The following is an 18,347-nucleotide window of genomic DNA, read 5'->3' as shown; positions in this document are numbered from 1 at the left end:
TGCTAAGTGAATTGACAACTTGCTGTAAAATGGACTCCATTTGCTGTAATATCCCATCCTGCCAACTCATTGGCTGACACGTTCCATCCTCCCCATTCCTTTCCCCAAATGGACAATTTAGTTCTGGGTCTCTGGAAAAGCAGTTTGCTGGGATGGCAGCAGGGTGAAATTTCCAGGAGTATTTCCCCAGTAAAATGCAGTAAGTGGAGAATAGTTGCGCCACACACATTATGGACGCAAAATGAATCCCACTCACTGACAGCAGTGTGGTCTCAGGGCACGACTGACAGGGGATTTACTCAAGTGCGGATACATCCTCTCTCAGACCTCCCCTTCCCCCACCTGCCCTGAAGCAAGAGGAAGAGATGGAGAAACATTGAAAAAAGAATAAGTGGTTGAAAAGGCAAGAGAACTTTGAATGGCGAATAAAGAGAGAAATCTCAGTAAACACACAAAAACTCTGTGCCTGCAGTCGGCAGCAATACATTTATTTTTATTTTATATTTATTTTCATGAAGTTGCGGCCAAGAATAATTTCAGAATGTAGATGGAGTCCGCTGCGATTGGGTTGCTTTAATACATTGCCCATTGGGAGGTGCGTTTTCAGTGTACATCTTTATCTGAGAATCCGTTGCCCTTAATGGAACAGGTCAAGTGATGAAGCCTCAAAGCAGCTGCTGTGGTTGTACGCGCTGCAGTGGTCAGAATCCATGGTAGCTTCAGGCTCCGAGAACATTTATTGGACTCAAGGCAGCCCTGAGGTGTCCAGGGTCATGGGGATGGGGAACACAGTGCACCATAGGGTTGAAGTAACGCTGTGTAACCAGGACTGCCAATTCTCCAGGATTGTCCTGGAGTCTCCAGCGATTAAAGATTAATCTCCAGACTACTGCTAGGGGAAAAAAAAAAGCACAGGGGCATTAAAGCAAACTAAAAAAATAAAATCTTTGAAATTTTTATTCATTAGTTGCAAACGTTTGGGCAATTAAAGGCTCTTTGACTCATCGGATGATCCCAGAATCATTCCAATCGATTAATGAAACGTCTTATTGGCTTTCCAATTGGTGTGGGAGGGCGGGATGATGTGGGGATGGACATGTCAAGCAACCAATGGTGGGAGAGTGGAGGCGGGGCAGTTGGCGGCAGGAGGTCATGTGACCACACCTTCAGGAATAAGCCCAGGGTTGGCAACTCTAATGCGCAACATCAGTAACCAATGGAAACACTCTTGTTGTGAAATTACTTTGTCTGCCTTTTTAATTCTTTTGTCTCTTAAACTGCACAAGCCCCTTCATGAAAATGGGGCAGGAAATGTATATACATATTGACATTGTGGAACATATAAGTTCACTAAAAAAAACAGGAGCAGAAGTAGGCCATTCAGCCCATCGAGCTTTCTCCCCCATTTAAGAAGATCGCGGCTGACCTGGTTGTGGCCATAATTTCACTTTCCTTCCTGCTCCCCATAACCCTTGTCACCCTTGTAGATCAGAAATCTGTCTAACTCGGCCTTGAATATATTCAATGACCCAGACCCCACTGCTCTCTGGGGAAGAGAGTTCCAAAGACTAACGACATCTGAGAGAAGAAATTTCTTCTCACCTCAGTCTTAAATGGGAAACCCTTTATTTTTAAACCACGCCCCCTAGTTCTAGATTCCCCATCGAGGGGAAACATCCTTTCAGTATCTACCCTGTCGAGCCCTCTCAGAATCTTACATGTTTCAATCAGATCACCTCATTCTTCTGGATTCCAATGGGCATAGGCCCAACCTGCTCAATCTTTCCCTCATGAGACAACCCCTTCAACCCAGGAATCAGCCAAGTGAACCTTCTCTGAACTGCTTTCAAGAGGCCTGGACATGGGGCGGAGGAGAGAGAGAATTTTCTGTCTGTGTGACCTGGGCAGAACGAAAAGAGGGAAAATTGGACACCAGAAATGGAGCCTCATCTGATTTTATATCCATTTTGATTATTAGGCGTGGAATTGGGGCAAGCTCTCAATGATGGTGTAACTTCCCATCAGAAATTTTCTTTATTTCCTTTTGTCAAAAATACTCAGGTGCAGGAATTGGAAAATATGGCCCAGTATTTCATAAATTGGTTCTAAGTCTGTAACCAACAGGAGATTGTAACCTAGAGGAAAGGGCCCAGGGGAAGGTATCATGAATTATGTCAGAACGAAGGGTTTTAGTTATGCAGCACGACTAGAAAAGCTGGGATCGTTCGCCTCGAAACGGAGAAGGTTAAGAGGAGATTTAGTAGTGGGGGGAGGTCTTCAAAACGATACAGGGTTTTGATGAGAGTAAATAAGGAGAGACCGTTTACCCTGAGGGGTGAGGGGGTGTCAGTAATCAGAGGAGAGAGGTTTACAATTGTCAAGAAAAAAAGAGGGGAGTTGAAGAGTCCTTTTTAAGCAGTGAGTTGGAATGCGCTGTCTGAAAGATGGTGGAAGCAGCATTTTCCAAGGGAATTCGATACACGCCTCAAAAGGACACATTTTCATCCCAGGGCTTTGAGCTGCTCTAAAAACACAAGCCTCAGGTTTGACCACACATTACCTCTGTGAGCTCTTCACATGCTTTCTCAAGGGCATGTTAGTTAGGGATGGGCAATAAATGCTGGCCTAGCCAGCGATGCCCATAAAATGAATTTTTTTTTAAAATGCGCTAATCGCCCATGGTTTCAGCAGCAAAGAGTGCTCTGGAATGGGAGGCTAGTTAGAATCAGTGATTATGGAATCCTGGAGTCAGGAAGCCATAGAATTATACAGCCAGGAGGAGGCCTTTCTGCCCATCTCATCTGTGCTGACACTGTGGAAGAGTCATACAAGAAGAAATCCCCTTGCTTTTTTCCCCACAGCCCTGTCAATTTCTGCTTTTCGAGCATATTTACAATTCCTTTTCATGTAGAATTTGATAGAATGTGCAGCACTGAAATAGGCCATTGGGCCTATCTGGTCTTAGCTCGCCACACAAGCCTCTTCCCATCCATCAAATCATATCATTCTACTCCTTTCTACCTTGTATGTTTATCTGGTTTCTCTCTAAACTCATCTATGGTATTCACCTCAACCACATGCAGTGTTCACATTCTAACCACTCTGTGGGTTAAGGTATTTCTCCGGAATTCTTTATTGGATTTATTAGTGATTGTATTATATTTATGGCCCCCTAGTGGAGGCATCTTTGGAAAAATCTGGCTCCACCACCTTTCCTGACAGTGCATTCCAGAAGGCAAATCCTGCATTGATCCAGAGGAGCGTTGCATTATCGCCCCAAGCCACTCTCTTGCATTACTGTTGCTTGTTATGCCCTTCACAACTTTTTGGTCTGGAAAAAAACCTGCAATTAAAGAATCAAATTTTCCAAGTGAAAGCTGGAGAGCAGATGATAAGGCTTCTTTTGTTGAACAATCCAATTGATTTACCGATGGTAAATTTGCTCCCATTTATGTCCCTTGAATTACCACATGGCTAGCAATTATAACCGGTAATTAAAAGGTGTGGAGGTTTGTTAAAGAGGCTGTTGTCAAGCTTAACTCATTTATAAGCAGAGCAGCCACTCATGGGACACTTGGCAATGCCATGACTCGCCACATTATCCTACTAGTCTTTGAACCAAAGACATCCTCCTTTGCCAAATGCTTATGCTGGGAAGAAAACCAACTGCAACGATATTAAGTTCTATTTGTTTAGTGCCTTTAACATTGTAAAACATCCCAAGGCACTTTACAGAAGCATGAATGGAGCAAAGTTTAACACTGAGCCATAAGGAGATACTAAGGGCAGGTGGTCAAAAACTTGGCCAAAGGGGAGCATCTTGTAGGAGAAGAGGGAGGTAGGGAAGTTTCGGGAGGGAATTCCAGAGTTTAGGGCCCAGGCAGCTGAAGCCATGGCCACCAGTGTGGAGCGATGAAAATCGGGAATGCACAAGGGGCCAGGAAAGAAAATGTCAAGTTCGCAGATTTTGCCGAGATAGGTGTTAAATTAGAACATCCCTGGGTTAGTGGAGTGCAGGGTTGGGGTTCAGAAAGGGGTGAGGACTAAATATTCAGATCAGCCAGAAACCTCTTCACATTCATAAAGAATCCCACTATAAAGCCAATCTATGTAAGTGTGATCGTTTGATTAGGGCTTCACATTGGAATTCGTGTTATAAAGAAGACCTGTTCCATAAGGGCTTGGGGGTGGGCCCTCAGGTTCCCGTCTTGGGTTGGACACTTTGTACTCTTGACAAGCTAACAGGGAATTGGGTATCTCCCGGCGACCCAGTCTTTAGAACCGTTTTATGCTTCGTTTCAAGCGGCCCTTCCTTCAGGATCGGCGAGAACTGTCTCTCTTCATCTCTGGGGGGGTGTCTGGAAAAGGTCAGGACCAGAACGCACGCTGCTACTGCCGTCCCTCCCACGCTGAAGAGGATGGCGCCGACCAGCTTGCTGACCTCCAGGGCCTCGTTGTACTCGACGGCATGCTTGTCCACAACGAGAAAGTCAGCCTCTCCGATGCCTTCAATCTTGGGGGGCACCAGGTAACCGGTGGTGACTGTTGCTAGGCCAACGAGGAAGAGGATGGTTCCCGCTGACATGCCCACCTGAAAATACAAAAGAAAAAGTCGTTGAACTATCGGGCGGCATGTTTGTACTTCTGGGACTTAACATTAGAGGAGAACTAATGAGGCTACATCCTCGATTTGATCTCTTAGTGGGAGGTTTTCTCAGTGGGAGCACATTGTGGAAATTCATGTCCCTTCCCCCTCCATGAGTTTCTGTCCATAATGGATGGAATATGTGGTGGAAATGGTTGGGGCGTGTTCCCCAATAGGCACGCTTCACTCTGGGAGCTGGAGAATTATTTCCACACTGGATACCCAGGATTATGTTATGCAACGCAAAGGGATACGGGGCTTCAGTTACATGGAGAAATGAGAGAGGTTTGTTCTCCTTCGAGCAGACAAGAGAGCAGAAAAGAAAGCCAAACCCTTCCCTTGCCTCTAACCATCACCGCACCCCATCCCTCTCTGGGGTCGTGCCTCCCGAAGTGACGGGGAACTCCCACTGTTTCCCCAACAGTTGGGGGCTGGGGCGAGGGGGGGCACACCCATCAGTAGAACTAAATCCCTCTCGAAATGGAAGCTCAGACATCGGCCGTTAGACGCTGAATCACGGCTGAGTCTACAAGCGCTGCCATGGAGCTGGTCGTTAACTCCATGCCGGGAAGGGTGGGCTCCGAGCTCTGGTGAGGGCGTGTGCCAAGTTGGAGTCGAACTGCTCCGTGCTGCTTGAGAGTGACAATAGGCTCGGTGACAGGCCTGCCGATGCACCGAGCAACGACGTGCGCTCATCAACCTTTCCTTCAAAACCTTCACCTGAGTGCTCTGCAGCAGGCCATGTCTACGCCCTTGCCCCCTGGTCAGCTGGCACCCTTGCTATCCTTTCCCCCAGGCATGTGCTGCGGCCCACTTGTACCCGGTGACTCACCACATGTTGGTCCTGCCCCTAAACCTGCCCTTTAAAAATAGGCAACGCCCAATATGGGAGCTGGTAGCTGCATGTGTCAGATAAAGTGTTGATGCATCTTCATCAGGTGCCTGCTCTTGCTTACAGCCTTCATAGAGAGGCCGCAATACCCGATGAAGTGGATATTCTGAAAATCAAAAATGCAGAAGGTGAGAATTGGGGTGAGGGAGTGGGGGGTGCAGGGTTGGGTGAAAAACAAGAGGTCCAGTGGTTACAATATCTGCCGCTTGTGCTTCATGCTAGATAGTGGGCTGAGGGTGAAGTGAGAATTGTGAAGGTGCATAAGACAAGAACATACTATCATCCCGAATGTTCTTGGCAACACCAGGTACAAAGGTCTCAGTCGCTGCTGGCCTGATAATTCGGAGCGCCGTCCCCTCTAAGGGGCTCAGGAGAGGCAAGCCTCTCTGCTCCCCGCCAGTCCCCTGCTGCTGCCGCCTCCTGTTCTGCGCCACCTTGACCTGCGAGAGAGAGGGAAGTGCGTCAGTGAGTGTGTCGCAATGTGTTTGGGTGATGAGCCTTTCATAGCTGAATAGCCGGAAGTATGTGGAAGCTGTGAGATTTGGGGTGTGAGGTTGGCAGCAGTGGTAAGTGTGTGAGGGTGAACTGGGCTGTATGAATGTTCGGCATGAGTTCTGATTGCTAATGGGTGAGTGATGGAATGTGTACTTTGAGCAGTGTTTGAGGTCAGTGGTGTGGTGAGTGAGAGGTGACATCTGAAGATGCATTCACTTACCTTGACCACTCATGTTAGGTCATTGAACTCCTTGCAGCAAGGACCACAGGGCCAGAATCATCAAATTGATCTCCATGGCCACTGGTTTGCATTCTGCTCGCATGTGTGCCTGGAGGGCCGCATGTCCCCCTACGGTAACATGATATCTCTCCTCCTTTCCACCTCATGGACTGAAGCCTCCAGCACCAACATACAGTCTAAATACAGAAAATGCTGGAAAAACTCAGCGGATCTAACAGCATCTGTGGAGAGAAAAACAGAGTTAACATTTTGAGCCCGTATGACTCTTCTTTAGGGCTAAAGAGAAGTAAAAATGTGATGAAATTGATACTGTTTAAGGGGGGGTGGAGCAGGTGAAGCTGGATAGAAGGCCAGCGATAGGTGGGGAGAAAGGAGAGATTGACAAAGATGTCATGGACAAAAGCACAAAGGGGGTGTTAGTGGTAGTGGTACTGGCTAAAGGAGATGCTGATAGTGACATTAAGGTCAGAAAGCAGAATGTGGTAATAGCAGGACAAGGGTAAGCACTCTGGACAGAACAACATGAATAAGTGACTGATGGCCCTTGTAGGGGTGGGGAGAGGGGGCGGTGGTGAGGAAAAAAGATCGAAAATAGGATAAAAGGTATGGATAAAACAATGAATAAAAGTGAAAATACATAAAAATAAGTTTGTAAAAATAAAAAGTAAATGAATAATGAAAAATAATAAATAATAAATAATAAGAAATAATGAATAAAAAATAAAAATGAGTATTGAAAAAAGGGATATAAAAGGGGTGATGCTAGAGGAGAGAGTTCATGTCTGAAGTTGTTGAGCTCAGTGTTAAGTCCGGAAGGCTGTAAAGTGCCTAGTCGGAAGATGAGGTGCTGTTCCTCCAGTTTGTGTTGAGCTTCACTGGAACATTGCAGCAGGCCAAGGACGGACATGTGGGCATGAGAGCAGGGTGGTGTGTTGAAATGGCAAGCGACAGGGAGGTCTGGGTCATGCTTGCGGACAGACCGAAGGTGTTCTGCAAAGCGGTCACCCAGTCTGCGTTTGGTCTCTCCAATGTAGAGGAGACCGCATTGGGAGCAGCGAATGCAGTAGACCAAATTGAAGGAGGTGCAAGTGAAGCTTTGTTTCACCTGGAAGGAAGGCTTGAGTCCTTGGACGGTGAGGAGGTAAAAGAGCAGGTGTTGAACCTTTTGCAATTGCATGGGAAGGTGCTATGGGAGGGGGATGAGGTGTTGGGGGTGTTGGAGGAGTGGACCAGGGTGTCCTGGAGTCCCAACGGAATGCCGACAGGGGTGGGTGAGGGAAAGATGTGTTTGGTGGTGGCATCATGCTGGAGTTGGCGGAAATGGCGGAGGCTGGTGTGGTGAAAAGTGAGGACATGGGGGAACCTATCATGGTTCTGGGAGGGAGGTGTGAGGGCAGAAGCACAGAAGATGGGTCAGACATGGTTGAGGGCCCTGCCAGCCACGGTGGTAAACTTTGGTTAAGGAAGACATGTCAGAAGCACCGTTTTGGAAAGTGGCATCATAGAGGCAAAGGAACTGAGAGAATGGGATGGAGTCCTTACAGGAAGCAGGGTGTGAGGTGCTGTAGCTGTGGGAGTTAGTGGGCTTGTAATGAATATTTATATTTATTAATTGAATTTAAATTCCACCAGCAGCCTTGGTGGGATTTGAACCCAGGTCCCGAGAGCATTAGCCTGGACCTCTAGATTACTAGTCCAGTGACATTACCACTACACCATCATCTCCTCTACAGAATGCAACCCACAGCTTGGACTACAAGTGGCAACACATGATGAATCATCCAGGATTTGAACCCAGGACCATATGCATGATCATTTCAATCCCAAAGTGAGAATCATACCTCTAGACCAACAAGCCTCCAAAAGCACCACACGTACAAAGAAACAGTTGTTGAAGTAACGATGAAGGGGGGATTTGAACCCACGTATACAAAGCGCAATGGATTAGCCTCTCGGCCATCTCGTCACACGAAACAGGTAGAAATATTGGCGGACGGTCTATCACCAGAAGTGGAGACAGAGAGGTCAAGGGAAGGAAGGGAAGTGTCGGGAAGGTGATGGAGGGGTGGAAATTGGAAGCAAAATTGATAAAATTTTTCCAGGTACAGACGGGAGTATGAAGCAGCACCGAAACAGTCATCGATGTACCGGAGAAAGAGTTGTGGGAGGGGGCCGGAGTAGGACTGGAACAAGGAATGTTCCACATACCCCATAAAGAGACAGGCATAGCTGGGGCCCATGCGGGTACCCATAGCCACACCTTTTATGTGGAGGAAGTGAGACGAGTTTAAGGGGAAATTGTTCAGTGTGAGAACAAGTTCAGCCAGACGGAGGAGAGTAGTGGTGGATGGGGATTGTTTGGGCCTCTGTTTGAGGAAGAAGCGGAGAGCCTTCAGACCATCCCGGTGAGGGTTGGAGGTGTAGAGAGATTGGTGAAGAGGAGGTGGTTAGGGCCAGGGAAGATTTCCAGCATCTGCAGCATTTTGCTTTAATACAGTCTAAATATTTGGGGGGGTTATGTGGATGATTTGGTTAAATTTAAATTCTTTCGCATGGCTGCGGAAGTGCGGTAATTTAAATTTGTGCGTGGCCTGTGAGGGAACTTTCAGCTTGCTGCACAACCATGCAGCTTAGAGGGAACATTGTTCAGCACCACCTCAGAGAACGTGGGAGCTCTCCCTCGCTCTCTCTCTCTCTCTCTCCCTTTGGCCTGCTGCTACACATCCTTCTGTGGAACACTTGTGGGGACAATTCCAGCAGCTCCAGTAGCCTGAATGCACCTCCTGTGTATGAGGTGAAGGCTGCCTTGAAGAAGTGCAGGCAAATGCACCTGGGCCTCCAGGTGAGCACCCCAGCCAGTCAGCAGCACACTCCGTGCTGGGCTGCACACTGCAGTCGCGGTGACGAGCGGCCAGCATTGCCTCGATCGGGCACGAGGTCACTGTGCATACCAACCCCTGCGCCCGCTAACGTGCCTCATTGAATTTTTAGCCCAAGGACTGTATGAAGGGAGCCACCCTGGAATTCATAGCCACAGTGAAAGCCCTCTACAGGTTGGCTGGCTTAGCATCAACCGGTTTAGCTGCATTCGCTCATTCCATCGTCGGGCCACTGTGAAGAGAAACAACGAGATACAGAAGAGGAAAGCGAGATAAGGAGAAGTGAGGATAAACAGAAACAGGGGAAAAAAAGACTACTGCCACCTCTGGCCATCTCCTGTGGCCTGTGTATTGGCTGTAGATTGTTGCATTCAATTGCATTGTTGTCCTGAATATTGCTTAGCTTCCAGGTGCAAAGAAAAGGTAAAATGGAAAGACAGCCGCTAATATCAGATGTAGGATGACAGGATCGTAGAATGGTTACAGCACAGAGGGAGGCCATTCGGCCCGTCATGTCTGTGTTTTCTCTCTGGAGCGACTCGCCTTTTCCCCCTAGCCCATGCATTTTTTTTTTCTCTTCAGGTGCTGATCCTTTTGAAAGCCCCCGGGCTAACCTGCCTCCACCACAGTCTCCAGTGGTGCATTCCAGGTTCCAACCACGCTTTGCTTAAAAAAGGTTTTTCCTCATGCCGCCATTGCTTCTTTTGCCAATCGCTTCAAATCGGTGCCCTCTCGTTCTCCACCTCCTGCCAATGGGGGCAGTTTCTCTGTATCTACTCTGTCCGGATCCCTCATGGTTTTAAGCACTGCTGCCTTCCCCCAGAGAGTGGTGAATCTATGGAATTCATTGCCACAGAAGGCTGTGGAGGCCAGGTCATTAAGTGTATTTAAGACCGAGATAGATAGGTTCTTGATTGGTATGGGGATCAAAGGTTACAGGGAGAAGGCGGGAGAATGGGGTTGAGAAACTTATCAGCCGTGATTGAATGGCGGAGCAGACTCGATGGGCCGAATGGCCTAATTTCTGCTCCTATGTCTTATGGTCTTATGGCGTCACTGTACCACGCCTAGACCCCAGGATCACCCAACCCTCCAGGATTGTCTTGAAGCCTCCAGGAATTAATGATCAGCCTCCAAAACACTGCGGCCAGCATCCCCCGGGAGACAAATCATAGGGGCGTTAAATAAAATCGCATCTCTAAAAATAATGTTTCTTGAGAACAAATACCGCATGGTTCGAGGCTGTAAGATAATCCAGTCAGAGAAGAGCCTGTTTACATTCTGATTGGTGCGGAAGGTGGGGAATACTGAAGATGGACAGGTCAGGTGAGCAATGGGGGGGCGGGGATGTTGGAGGTAAGAGGCCATTTGAAGAATCCTCCAGGATTCCCGAGTGGGAGTTGGCAGCCCTCCTAGAGTTCCCCTTTCATTCTCCAGGAATTGAAGAGCGATCCCCAGGTTACTGAAAAATCATAGGGGAGTTAGATACAACGTGTGGAATCGTGTATCCTGCCCCATGGCAAGTGTGCTGGGCGGGGGGGGGGGTGGGGAAGGGGGGTGTGGGGGTGAGGTGGGGTGGAGGGGGCCATCTTCCCACCTGCTTCCCGATTAAGCCTGTGGTGGGAAGGCCCGAGGACAGCCTTCCCGCCCGGCCGCCAATTCAGGGCCTTGAATGGGTAATTAATGCCCACTTAAGGTCCTCATCCTTCTGCTGCTGGTGTTCACCCAGCGGAGGGTAGGGGGCTCACCATGCTGGGAGCAAGACAAGCCAACCTGTACAGGGTTGCTTGCAAACCCCCGGGGGCAGGGGGGGGGGAGGGTGTCCCTTGTTCAAAGGGACTCAGCGCCTGATTGAGGGTCTCAGCATCAGGAAGGGTGGGTGGGCCCACTGAGAGCCACCCCCTGTCCTTGCTGCTGACCTCCTCCACCTTCCTCCCTTGTGACCAACTCACCCCATCACCACTCACCTCCCCCCGCCCCAACCCTGCCATAATTCACTTGAGGCCTGGGATATGGTGACACTACTAGGCCTCAGCTGGGTGTCATACTGGCAGCAGTCGCTGCCGCCTGATGGCGCTGGCATTCAACATAACGGACAGCCTCTGGTGGGCCAGCAGCCCTTGGCGGGCGTGACCTCCGCCCTCCCGCGGTCCTTGAGCGGAACAAGAAAGGTCGGGCCTTCCCTGAAGGAGGCGACTCGGGACAATCGCCGGCCCTCCAACCGGTGGCCGAGACCCCTATCTCCCCCACAAGATTCCACCCAATGCATGTTTTTTTTGTCATTCCTTTAAACAGCTCTCTTCACTTGTTATAGAAATATAGAAGTGGGAGGAAGGGTTGTCACACTGGGGCCCAGAGGGTTTAGGGGTTGCAGGCAGGTGGTCAGGTAAAGAAACCTCACGGCATGAATCCAGTTAGAGTTGGCAAGCTGGGTCCTGAGCCCAGACTGACACTCGGAGTGGGCGGCGTCTGTCGGCTCTGCGGGCATAATTGCCCAATATGGCATTCTGGGTGGAAAGCCTCTCCTGCTGAGACCATGCATTTCAAACTCAGACTCAGGCTGTGGACAATCTTCCAACGGGTTGACGCTACTGGTTGGACATCAGTCTTTGTGAAACTCAGACAGGTAAAGGCAAGGCTTTTGGTTAGCAGCATGAGATTGGAAAAGGCCCCTGTTTACTGTTTACTGTTTCCCAAGTTGCTCCAAACTAACTGCGGAGAGTCAATCGAGAAGCTCCAGAGCCCATACTCCAGCTTGCTCCAAGTCCTGTTCATTCGTCACTTAACTGCCCGCTCAACTACACTGGCTCCCAGTCCAGTGGTGCCTCGATTTTAAAATTCCCATCCTTGTTTTAAAGCCCCTTCATGGCCTCACATTTCCCTATCTCCATCACCTCCTCCAGGCCTGCGATCTTTTGAAAATTTATTTTATGGGATGTGGGTGTCGCTGGCTAGGCCAGTATTTATTGCCCATCCCTAATTGCCCTTGAGAAGGTGCCTTCTTGAATCGCTGCAGTCCATGTGGTGTGGGTACACCCACAGAGCTGTTGAGGAGGGAGTTCCAGGATTTTGACCCAGTGACAGTGAAGGAGTGGGGATACATTTCCAAGTCAGGATGGTGAGTGACTTGGAGGGGAACTTCCAGGTGATGATGTTCCCATGTGTCTGCTGCCCTTGTTCTTCTAGGTGGTAGAGGTCATGGATTTGGAAGGTGCTGCCGGGGAACCATGGTGAGTTCCTGCAGTGCATCTTGTAGATGGTACACACTGCTGCTACTGTGCGTTAGTGGTGGAGGGAGTGAATGTTTGTGGATGTGGTGCCAATCAAGCGGGCTGCTTTGTCCTGGATGGTGTCAAGCTTCTTGAGTGTTGTGGGAGCTGCACTCACCCAGACAAGTGGGGAGGATTCCATCACACTTGTGCCTTGTAGATGGTGGACAGGCTTTGGGGAGTCAGGAGGTGAGTTACTCATCACAGAATTCCTAGCCTCTGACCTGTTCTTGTAGCCACAGTATTGTGCTGTGCTCCTCCAAATCTGGCTCCCTGCGCATCCTTGATTAGCAGCCGTGCCTTCAGCTGCCTATGCCCTGGAATTCTCTTCCCAAACTCCCTCTGCCTCTCTCTCTCTTCCTCTTTAAAACCTGCCTCTTTCACTAAGCTCCTGCTCACCTGTCCTAACATCTCTCCACGTGGCTTAGCCTCAAATTCTCTTTGATAATTGCTCCTGTCAAACACCTTGGAATGTTTTGCTAAGTTAAAGTTGCTAGACGAATGCAATTTGTTGTTGTGCCGCTGCCTGGCCCGTGTGGGCAATTTATAATGACTGTGCCTTTTGGATTCTGAGCTGGTTTCTAATTCAGAACAAGTACAATCTCCTCAGTGATATGAGTCATCATGAAACACTGTGCGTCTGAAAATAAGAACCGTTCATAAATGCATGTTCACCCGTCAAAGGTTCTTGTGCCTCTGGATCTGTTCCCAGCCGAGTCTGCCCTGAACGAGCCACAACTGACCTCACAAAGTCAAATGCAAATACATTTCCTTCTCCCTCATCCCGACCTGCACTGCTCCCCTCAACACCACCCCATGCCCCGGCTGTTCCCCCTCCCCCCACACGGGTGAAAGGCCCCATTTTCATGGCGTTGCCTAGCAGCCGAGCTAGGAGCTGACAGATCTCATTACATGAGTGATTTAATGGGAATTTCGCCTCGTAAAAAAAAATAGTGCTAACCATGAATGCATGACCAGAATTGTCTTTAAAGCATCATTTCGCTCAGTGGTCTTTACTCGGGCTCAGACCCGGCAATGGAGATCAGGAGGCAGCCAGCGGTTATCTGACAATTTAATTTATAAGTGTATACCGAGAAATCAGGAATACTGAGGTCACTTTCTGTCTTTGCTGCCAGGGCAGTAATGTGTTGGAGTGGATTGCCCACTCATTTCTAGAGTACGTCTGATAGTCATTCCCATTGATTTTCATCGTATAGGTTCCAACCGAGTTTTACACCAAGCGGCCATTCTTCCCTTGCCAGATTACAGAGCCCACATTGAAAACAAACATTGACTCCATTATAATCACTAATTTGCTGCCAGCTCTCTTGCTCTGGAATGGAGGTCTTGTGGAACAGCGAGTAGCATACCTGCCTCGGAGCCAGAAGCTCTGGGTTCAAGTCCCACCCCAAGACTTGATGGCCATGGAGGTTGCACCTGTAACATGGGCAAACAGGCTGAGTATCAACCTGCAAATCCTTCCAGCTACAGAATCAGGTGATGGGTATTTGAGCACATATAAATAGGGTACAGCTGGGACACTGTGTTGAGTGGGGGGAGAATTGTGAAACTGAGCAAGTCAATAGGTTCTCTCAATAAAGGAAAGTTCTGTGTCTTAGTTTTGGTTTCACCAATTGGCTTAGATCCTATTAACAGGAGAGATTCCTGGTCAGGCATGTAATAGAGTGTTGGCGCCTCTGCCATTACTATCCATAGTTCAGTCTGCAACTGTGATTCAATATATTCCTGGAGATTTCATCACATGACTTGCCCCCATACTCCAGCCATTCATCGGCCAACCCATCCATCCTTGTGATGCACTGCCTCCCTACACCAATTGGGAAGCACAAAGACTCATCGCCCAATTGGATGATGCTTGACTGTCAGCCAAAGAACCTTTCTCCCCCCATTTTCGATATTTTTATATGTGGTAAAGAGAACTGTTCAAAGAAAATAAAATCAATCTTTTTTAATGATTTTTCTCCAGGGTTGGACACAGTTATGACCTGATATTCAATTCCTGGACACTCTCATGTGCCCGCACCTGGATACACATACTCACACACAGATTCACACGCATGCGCTCTCACACACACATATCTACACACGCAGTCTCACACCCAAAACTCTCGCATGCACAGTCTCATACGCACTCTCCCACACGCATGCACACACAGGGCCAAATTTTCCCTTCCGAATCGGGAGCACAGAGTCAGAAAATTTCCCGTCTCCATAAACCTGATTTGGGAAAAAATGCCCCGAACAGTCAGATTTTCATTCTGAGGGGTTGCTGCTCTCTGGAGTTAGGCCTATCGCCCCCAGAAACAGTGTCACAGGGGCTGCCAGGTGCTGAGGCAGTCTGGTCGAAAGGTCAGTTACAATAAAAGCTGTAAAATGAAAAACAGCCCTCTTTCCCTTAAACCTCACACCCCTTACACCTCCTGCATACTCCCCATGTCCCATCCATGCCAACTCATACCAACTTATGCCCCCCACCCACCCCCAATGGCCCCTCACATCTTCCATGCCAACCTATGCTGCTCCATGACCCTTCATACCCTCCATGCCAATCTATGCCCCCTACCTACCCCCATGGCCCTTTCTAGGCTCCTATGAAAACTTATTGCCAACTGATGCCAACCCATGACCCCCACCAATCCCCATGGCCCTTTATAGCCCCTACGATAACTTAATGCCCAACTTATGCTCCCTACCGACCACCTTATGCCCTAACACTCTCCATGCCAACTCACCCAGTACCTGCCATGGACAGACCTCAGGAGCCATGGTAGGATAAAACACAATAAGGTTCTGAGTATCTATTACAAACTTCACTGTATTAAAAAGACACACTCTCATTGATAAAATCCCATTCAATCATTTAAATCCCTTCAAGTACTTACTCCCTTATAAAAAAAATTGTGTTCGTAGCCCCACATCAAGGACATCAATCTCTTTATGACCACTTGGAGCTGTCAATCAAACTGAAATTACCTGCCCTCCCACAGTGATGATAATAGGTTGTGGAAGCAGTCAAGAAGCACTAATCCTATAATGATATCCCTCAGGCTTAGGTCAACAGCCATCTACTGAAATTGCAAGCACTGATTTTTTTCAACCTTGGGCTGCTTTTTCTCAAAATTTAGAGGAGATTTAAATGACTTGACAACTTGACAGATCCACAGATAGTATTCACTTTTTATACAAGTTTATGTCTACTCTTAACAATGCCAAAGGGGCAACTGGACTTTCCCAAAGGGCACGTGACCTCCCCAAAGGACTCTGCTAGGATCAAACATTTCCCTCGAGTCAGAAAACAACAAGCCATTAAAAATTACTTCTGCTTGAAGACAGCTGCATTTTTAAATGTGTTGCTGCCTCTGGATGTGTGAAATATAACTCACCCTGTCCCCGCCCCCATCTGCCCCAATGGTGAAAATGCTGGGTGCTGGTTCTAGGATGGGACTTTTGGATCTGGGCTCTGGCGCCATTTTGGCTAAGGCATGGAGCCTTTCTGATTCAGTGAAAATTCAGGCTACAGTCTCACATGCACGCACTCTTGCGCACACACGCACATACACACTCTTGCACACATACACTCTCGCACACACACACTTACACATAAACTCTCACACGCGTGCACACACACACACTCACACACATTCTCGCACACATTCACACTTGCATACACACTCTCGCACGCGTACACACACTCTCGCACACACACACACATTCACACTTGCATATACACTCTCACGTGCACACCCACACACACACACTCGCGTGCATACACACACTCATGCACACACACATACACATGTGCACGTACTCTCACACATACACACACACACACACACTCGTACACACACACACACACACACACTTGCACATATACTCTCACATATGCACACACACGCTCTCACACACACACGCACTCTCACACACACACACACTCGCACACACAAAATCTGGCACACACAAACTCGCACACACAAACTCTCGCACATACACACTCACACTCACATTCACACACTCGCACATACACCCTCACACATGCACACACACACACACACTTTGCACACACACTCTCGCACACACGCTCTGGCACACGCACGCACACTCACACTCTCACAAACAGACACATACACCCTTGCGCGCACACACACACACACACACACACACAGAGTAACCTTTTGTGATCCTTTTGCAGAGCTGAGTTCTTATCTAACCTGTACCAAGCAGAGCTACACTGAATGCCAGTCCGGGAATGTTGCAGTTGATGGAGGAAAAATGGTACAGCATGTATCACCGTGGGTGGCAACTCTTGCTTTGGAGCCGGCAGCCAGAGGGGCATTGGTGAACATCTGGAAGCACCCAACCCAAAATCGTGAAATCTAATAGACTTATTGAACCAGGAATAACTTACCCAGGAAAGAAATCTCCCAGAATCGTGAGTCTTTCCTGGAGCAATAATTATTGCAGATTTAGCAATGTCTAATTGCATTTTCATGTCATATTTTTGCTGCTTGGATTAAGTTGCCAGATATGTTATGGTGATTAAATGATTTAATAGGCAATGTTCCACAGTGTGCTAAAATGGAAATGACTGGAAGGCAGCCCAGTGTAGTACAACAGAGCCAGGGACAAGGAGGAATGGCAAACAACAACAACTTGCTTTTATATACCGCCTTCAACATAGTAGACTGCTTCAAGGTACTTCGCAGGAGCAAATATCAAAGAAAGTTTGACACTGACTTATCTAATGAGACACTAGAGCAGGAAACTTGGTCGAAAGGGTAGATTTTAAAGGTGGTCTTAAAGGAGGAGAGAGAGGTAGAGAGGTGGACAGGTTTAGGGAGGGAGTTCCAGAGCTTGGGGTCCAGGCAGCTGAAGGCACAGCTACCAATGGTGGAGCGATCCAAATCAGGGATGCTCAAAAGGCCAGAAAGGGAAGATGGGCGTGGAATTCCACAAATCGTAAGTTAAAGCACCCTCACCATCTCTGTAACCTCCTCCATCCCTACAACCCTCTGAGACCTCCAAGAAAGGAGATGGGTGACTGGAGAGTTTGGCTAGCAGTGGTGGATCTTTATGGAGGTTCTTAAAAGGAGGAGAAGAGTGGAGAAGCAGAGAGGTTTAGGGAGGGAACGCTAGAGCGTAGGACCTCGGTGGGAATGGTGGCATGGAGGGAGGAGATACTGGCTTTATAGATTTCTTGAATTCAATGACATATGGGTGAGAATAGTTAATTATTCCCATCAGTTCTAATATCGAGCAATGCTAATTGACTAGGATTCACGCACAAGGACTGAAACCTCTCTCAGCACCATTCCTGTCATTCACAGTGTACTGTTTAGTGTCTACTGCAATAGAAAGCTTGCTATCAGTAAAGATGTTCACTAGAGCCAGGACAAAGACCATCATTTACACCCGCAGGCAAACATAGTAAAATACATAATAGGCCCTTATAATGTTTACACACTGGATTAATGACAACCATATCACAATGTTAAATTCCTGCACCTAATCCAGTGTTTGTAAGAATTGTTTTGGTTATGGTGAGTTTAGCCTGTGCCCATATTTCCCATGAAGCCTCTGGCGAGGGCCGGTGTGAGAACCCCTTTTTTTACATGAAGCCTATGCTTGTTGTGCTCCCCAAATGACAAGTCCCCACACCCCCCACCACCCCCCACCCCCACAACCCCCACTCCCCCGTTGCTGAGTTAACACCAGCGTTAATTGCACACTTGAAGACATGAGTTGGTGGCAGAGCAGGAAAGGCCAAGCACAGCCCTTCCCAACACAGACTTAACCGGGAGTAGGTTTCTACGATTCTATGGTTTGGAAGAAGGAGCAACGTGAGTTGTCCCCAATGTCTTTGCCAATGCTTGCCCCTCAAGCAACATCACTAAAATCCCATGATCAC

General features: G+C 48.2%; 1 protein-coding gene across 2 annotated transcripts in view; it reads right to left on the bottom strand.

Annotated features, from left to right (window-relative positions):
• Positions 1–477: 477 nt before the first annotated feature.
• LOC144688388 (neurensin-1-like) overlaps positions 478–18,347 on the bottom strand; it is a 38,621-nt gene continuing 20,751 nt past the window's right edge. The window contains exons 3-4 of one of the 2 annotated variants that reach the window (XM_078554871.1): positions 4,442–4,591; positions 478–892 (exon numbers count right to left, since the gene is read on the bottom strand). In XM_078554871.1, coding sequence (XP_078410997.1) covers positions 887–892; positions 4,442–4,591 — 156 coding nt within the window. In that variant the 3' untranslated portion in view covers positions 478–886. Of the gene's footprint in view, positions 893–2,677; positions 4,592–18,347 lie in introns of those variants that run through there. The other variant, XM_078554869.1, reaches the window with a different exon arrangement.

Source organism: Cetorhinus maximus, chromosome 13, assembly GCF_964194155.1.
Source record: "Cetorhinus maximus chromosome 13, sCetMax3.hap1.1, whole genome shotgun sequence".
Taxonomy (NCBI): Eukaryota; Metazoa; Chordata; class Chondrichthyes; order Lamniformes; family Cetorhinidae; genus Cetorhinus; species Cetorhinus maximus.
Note: the sequence above shows the minus strand (reverse complement) of the source record. Positions and strands in the feature narration are given on the sequence as shown.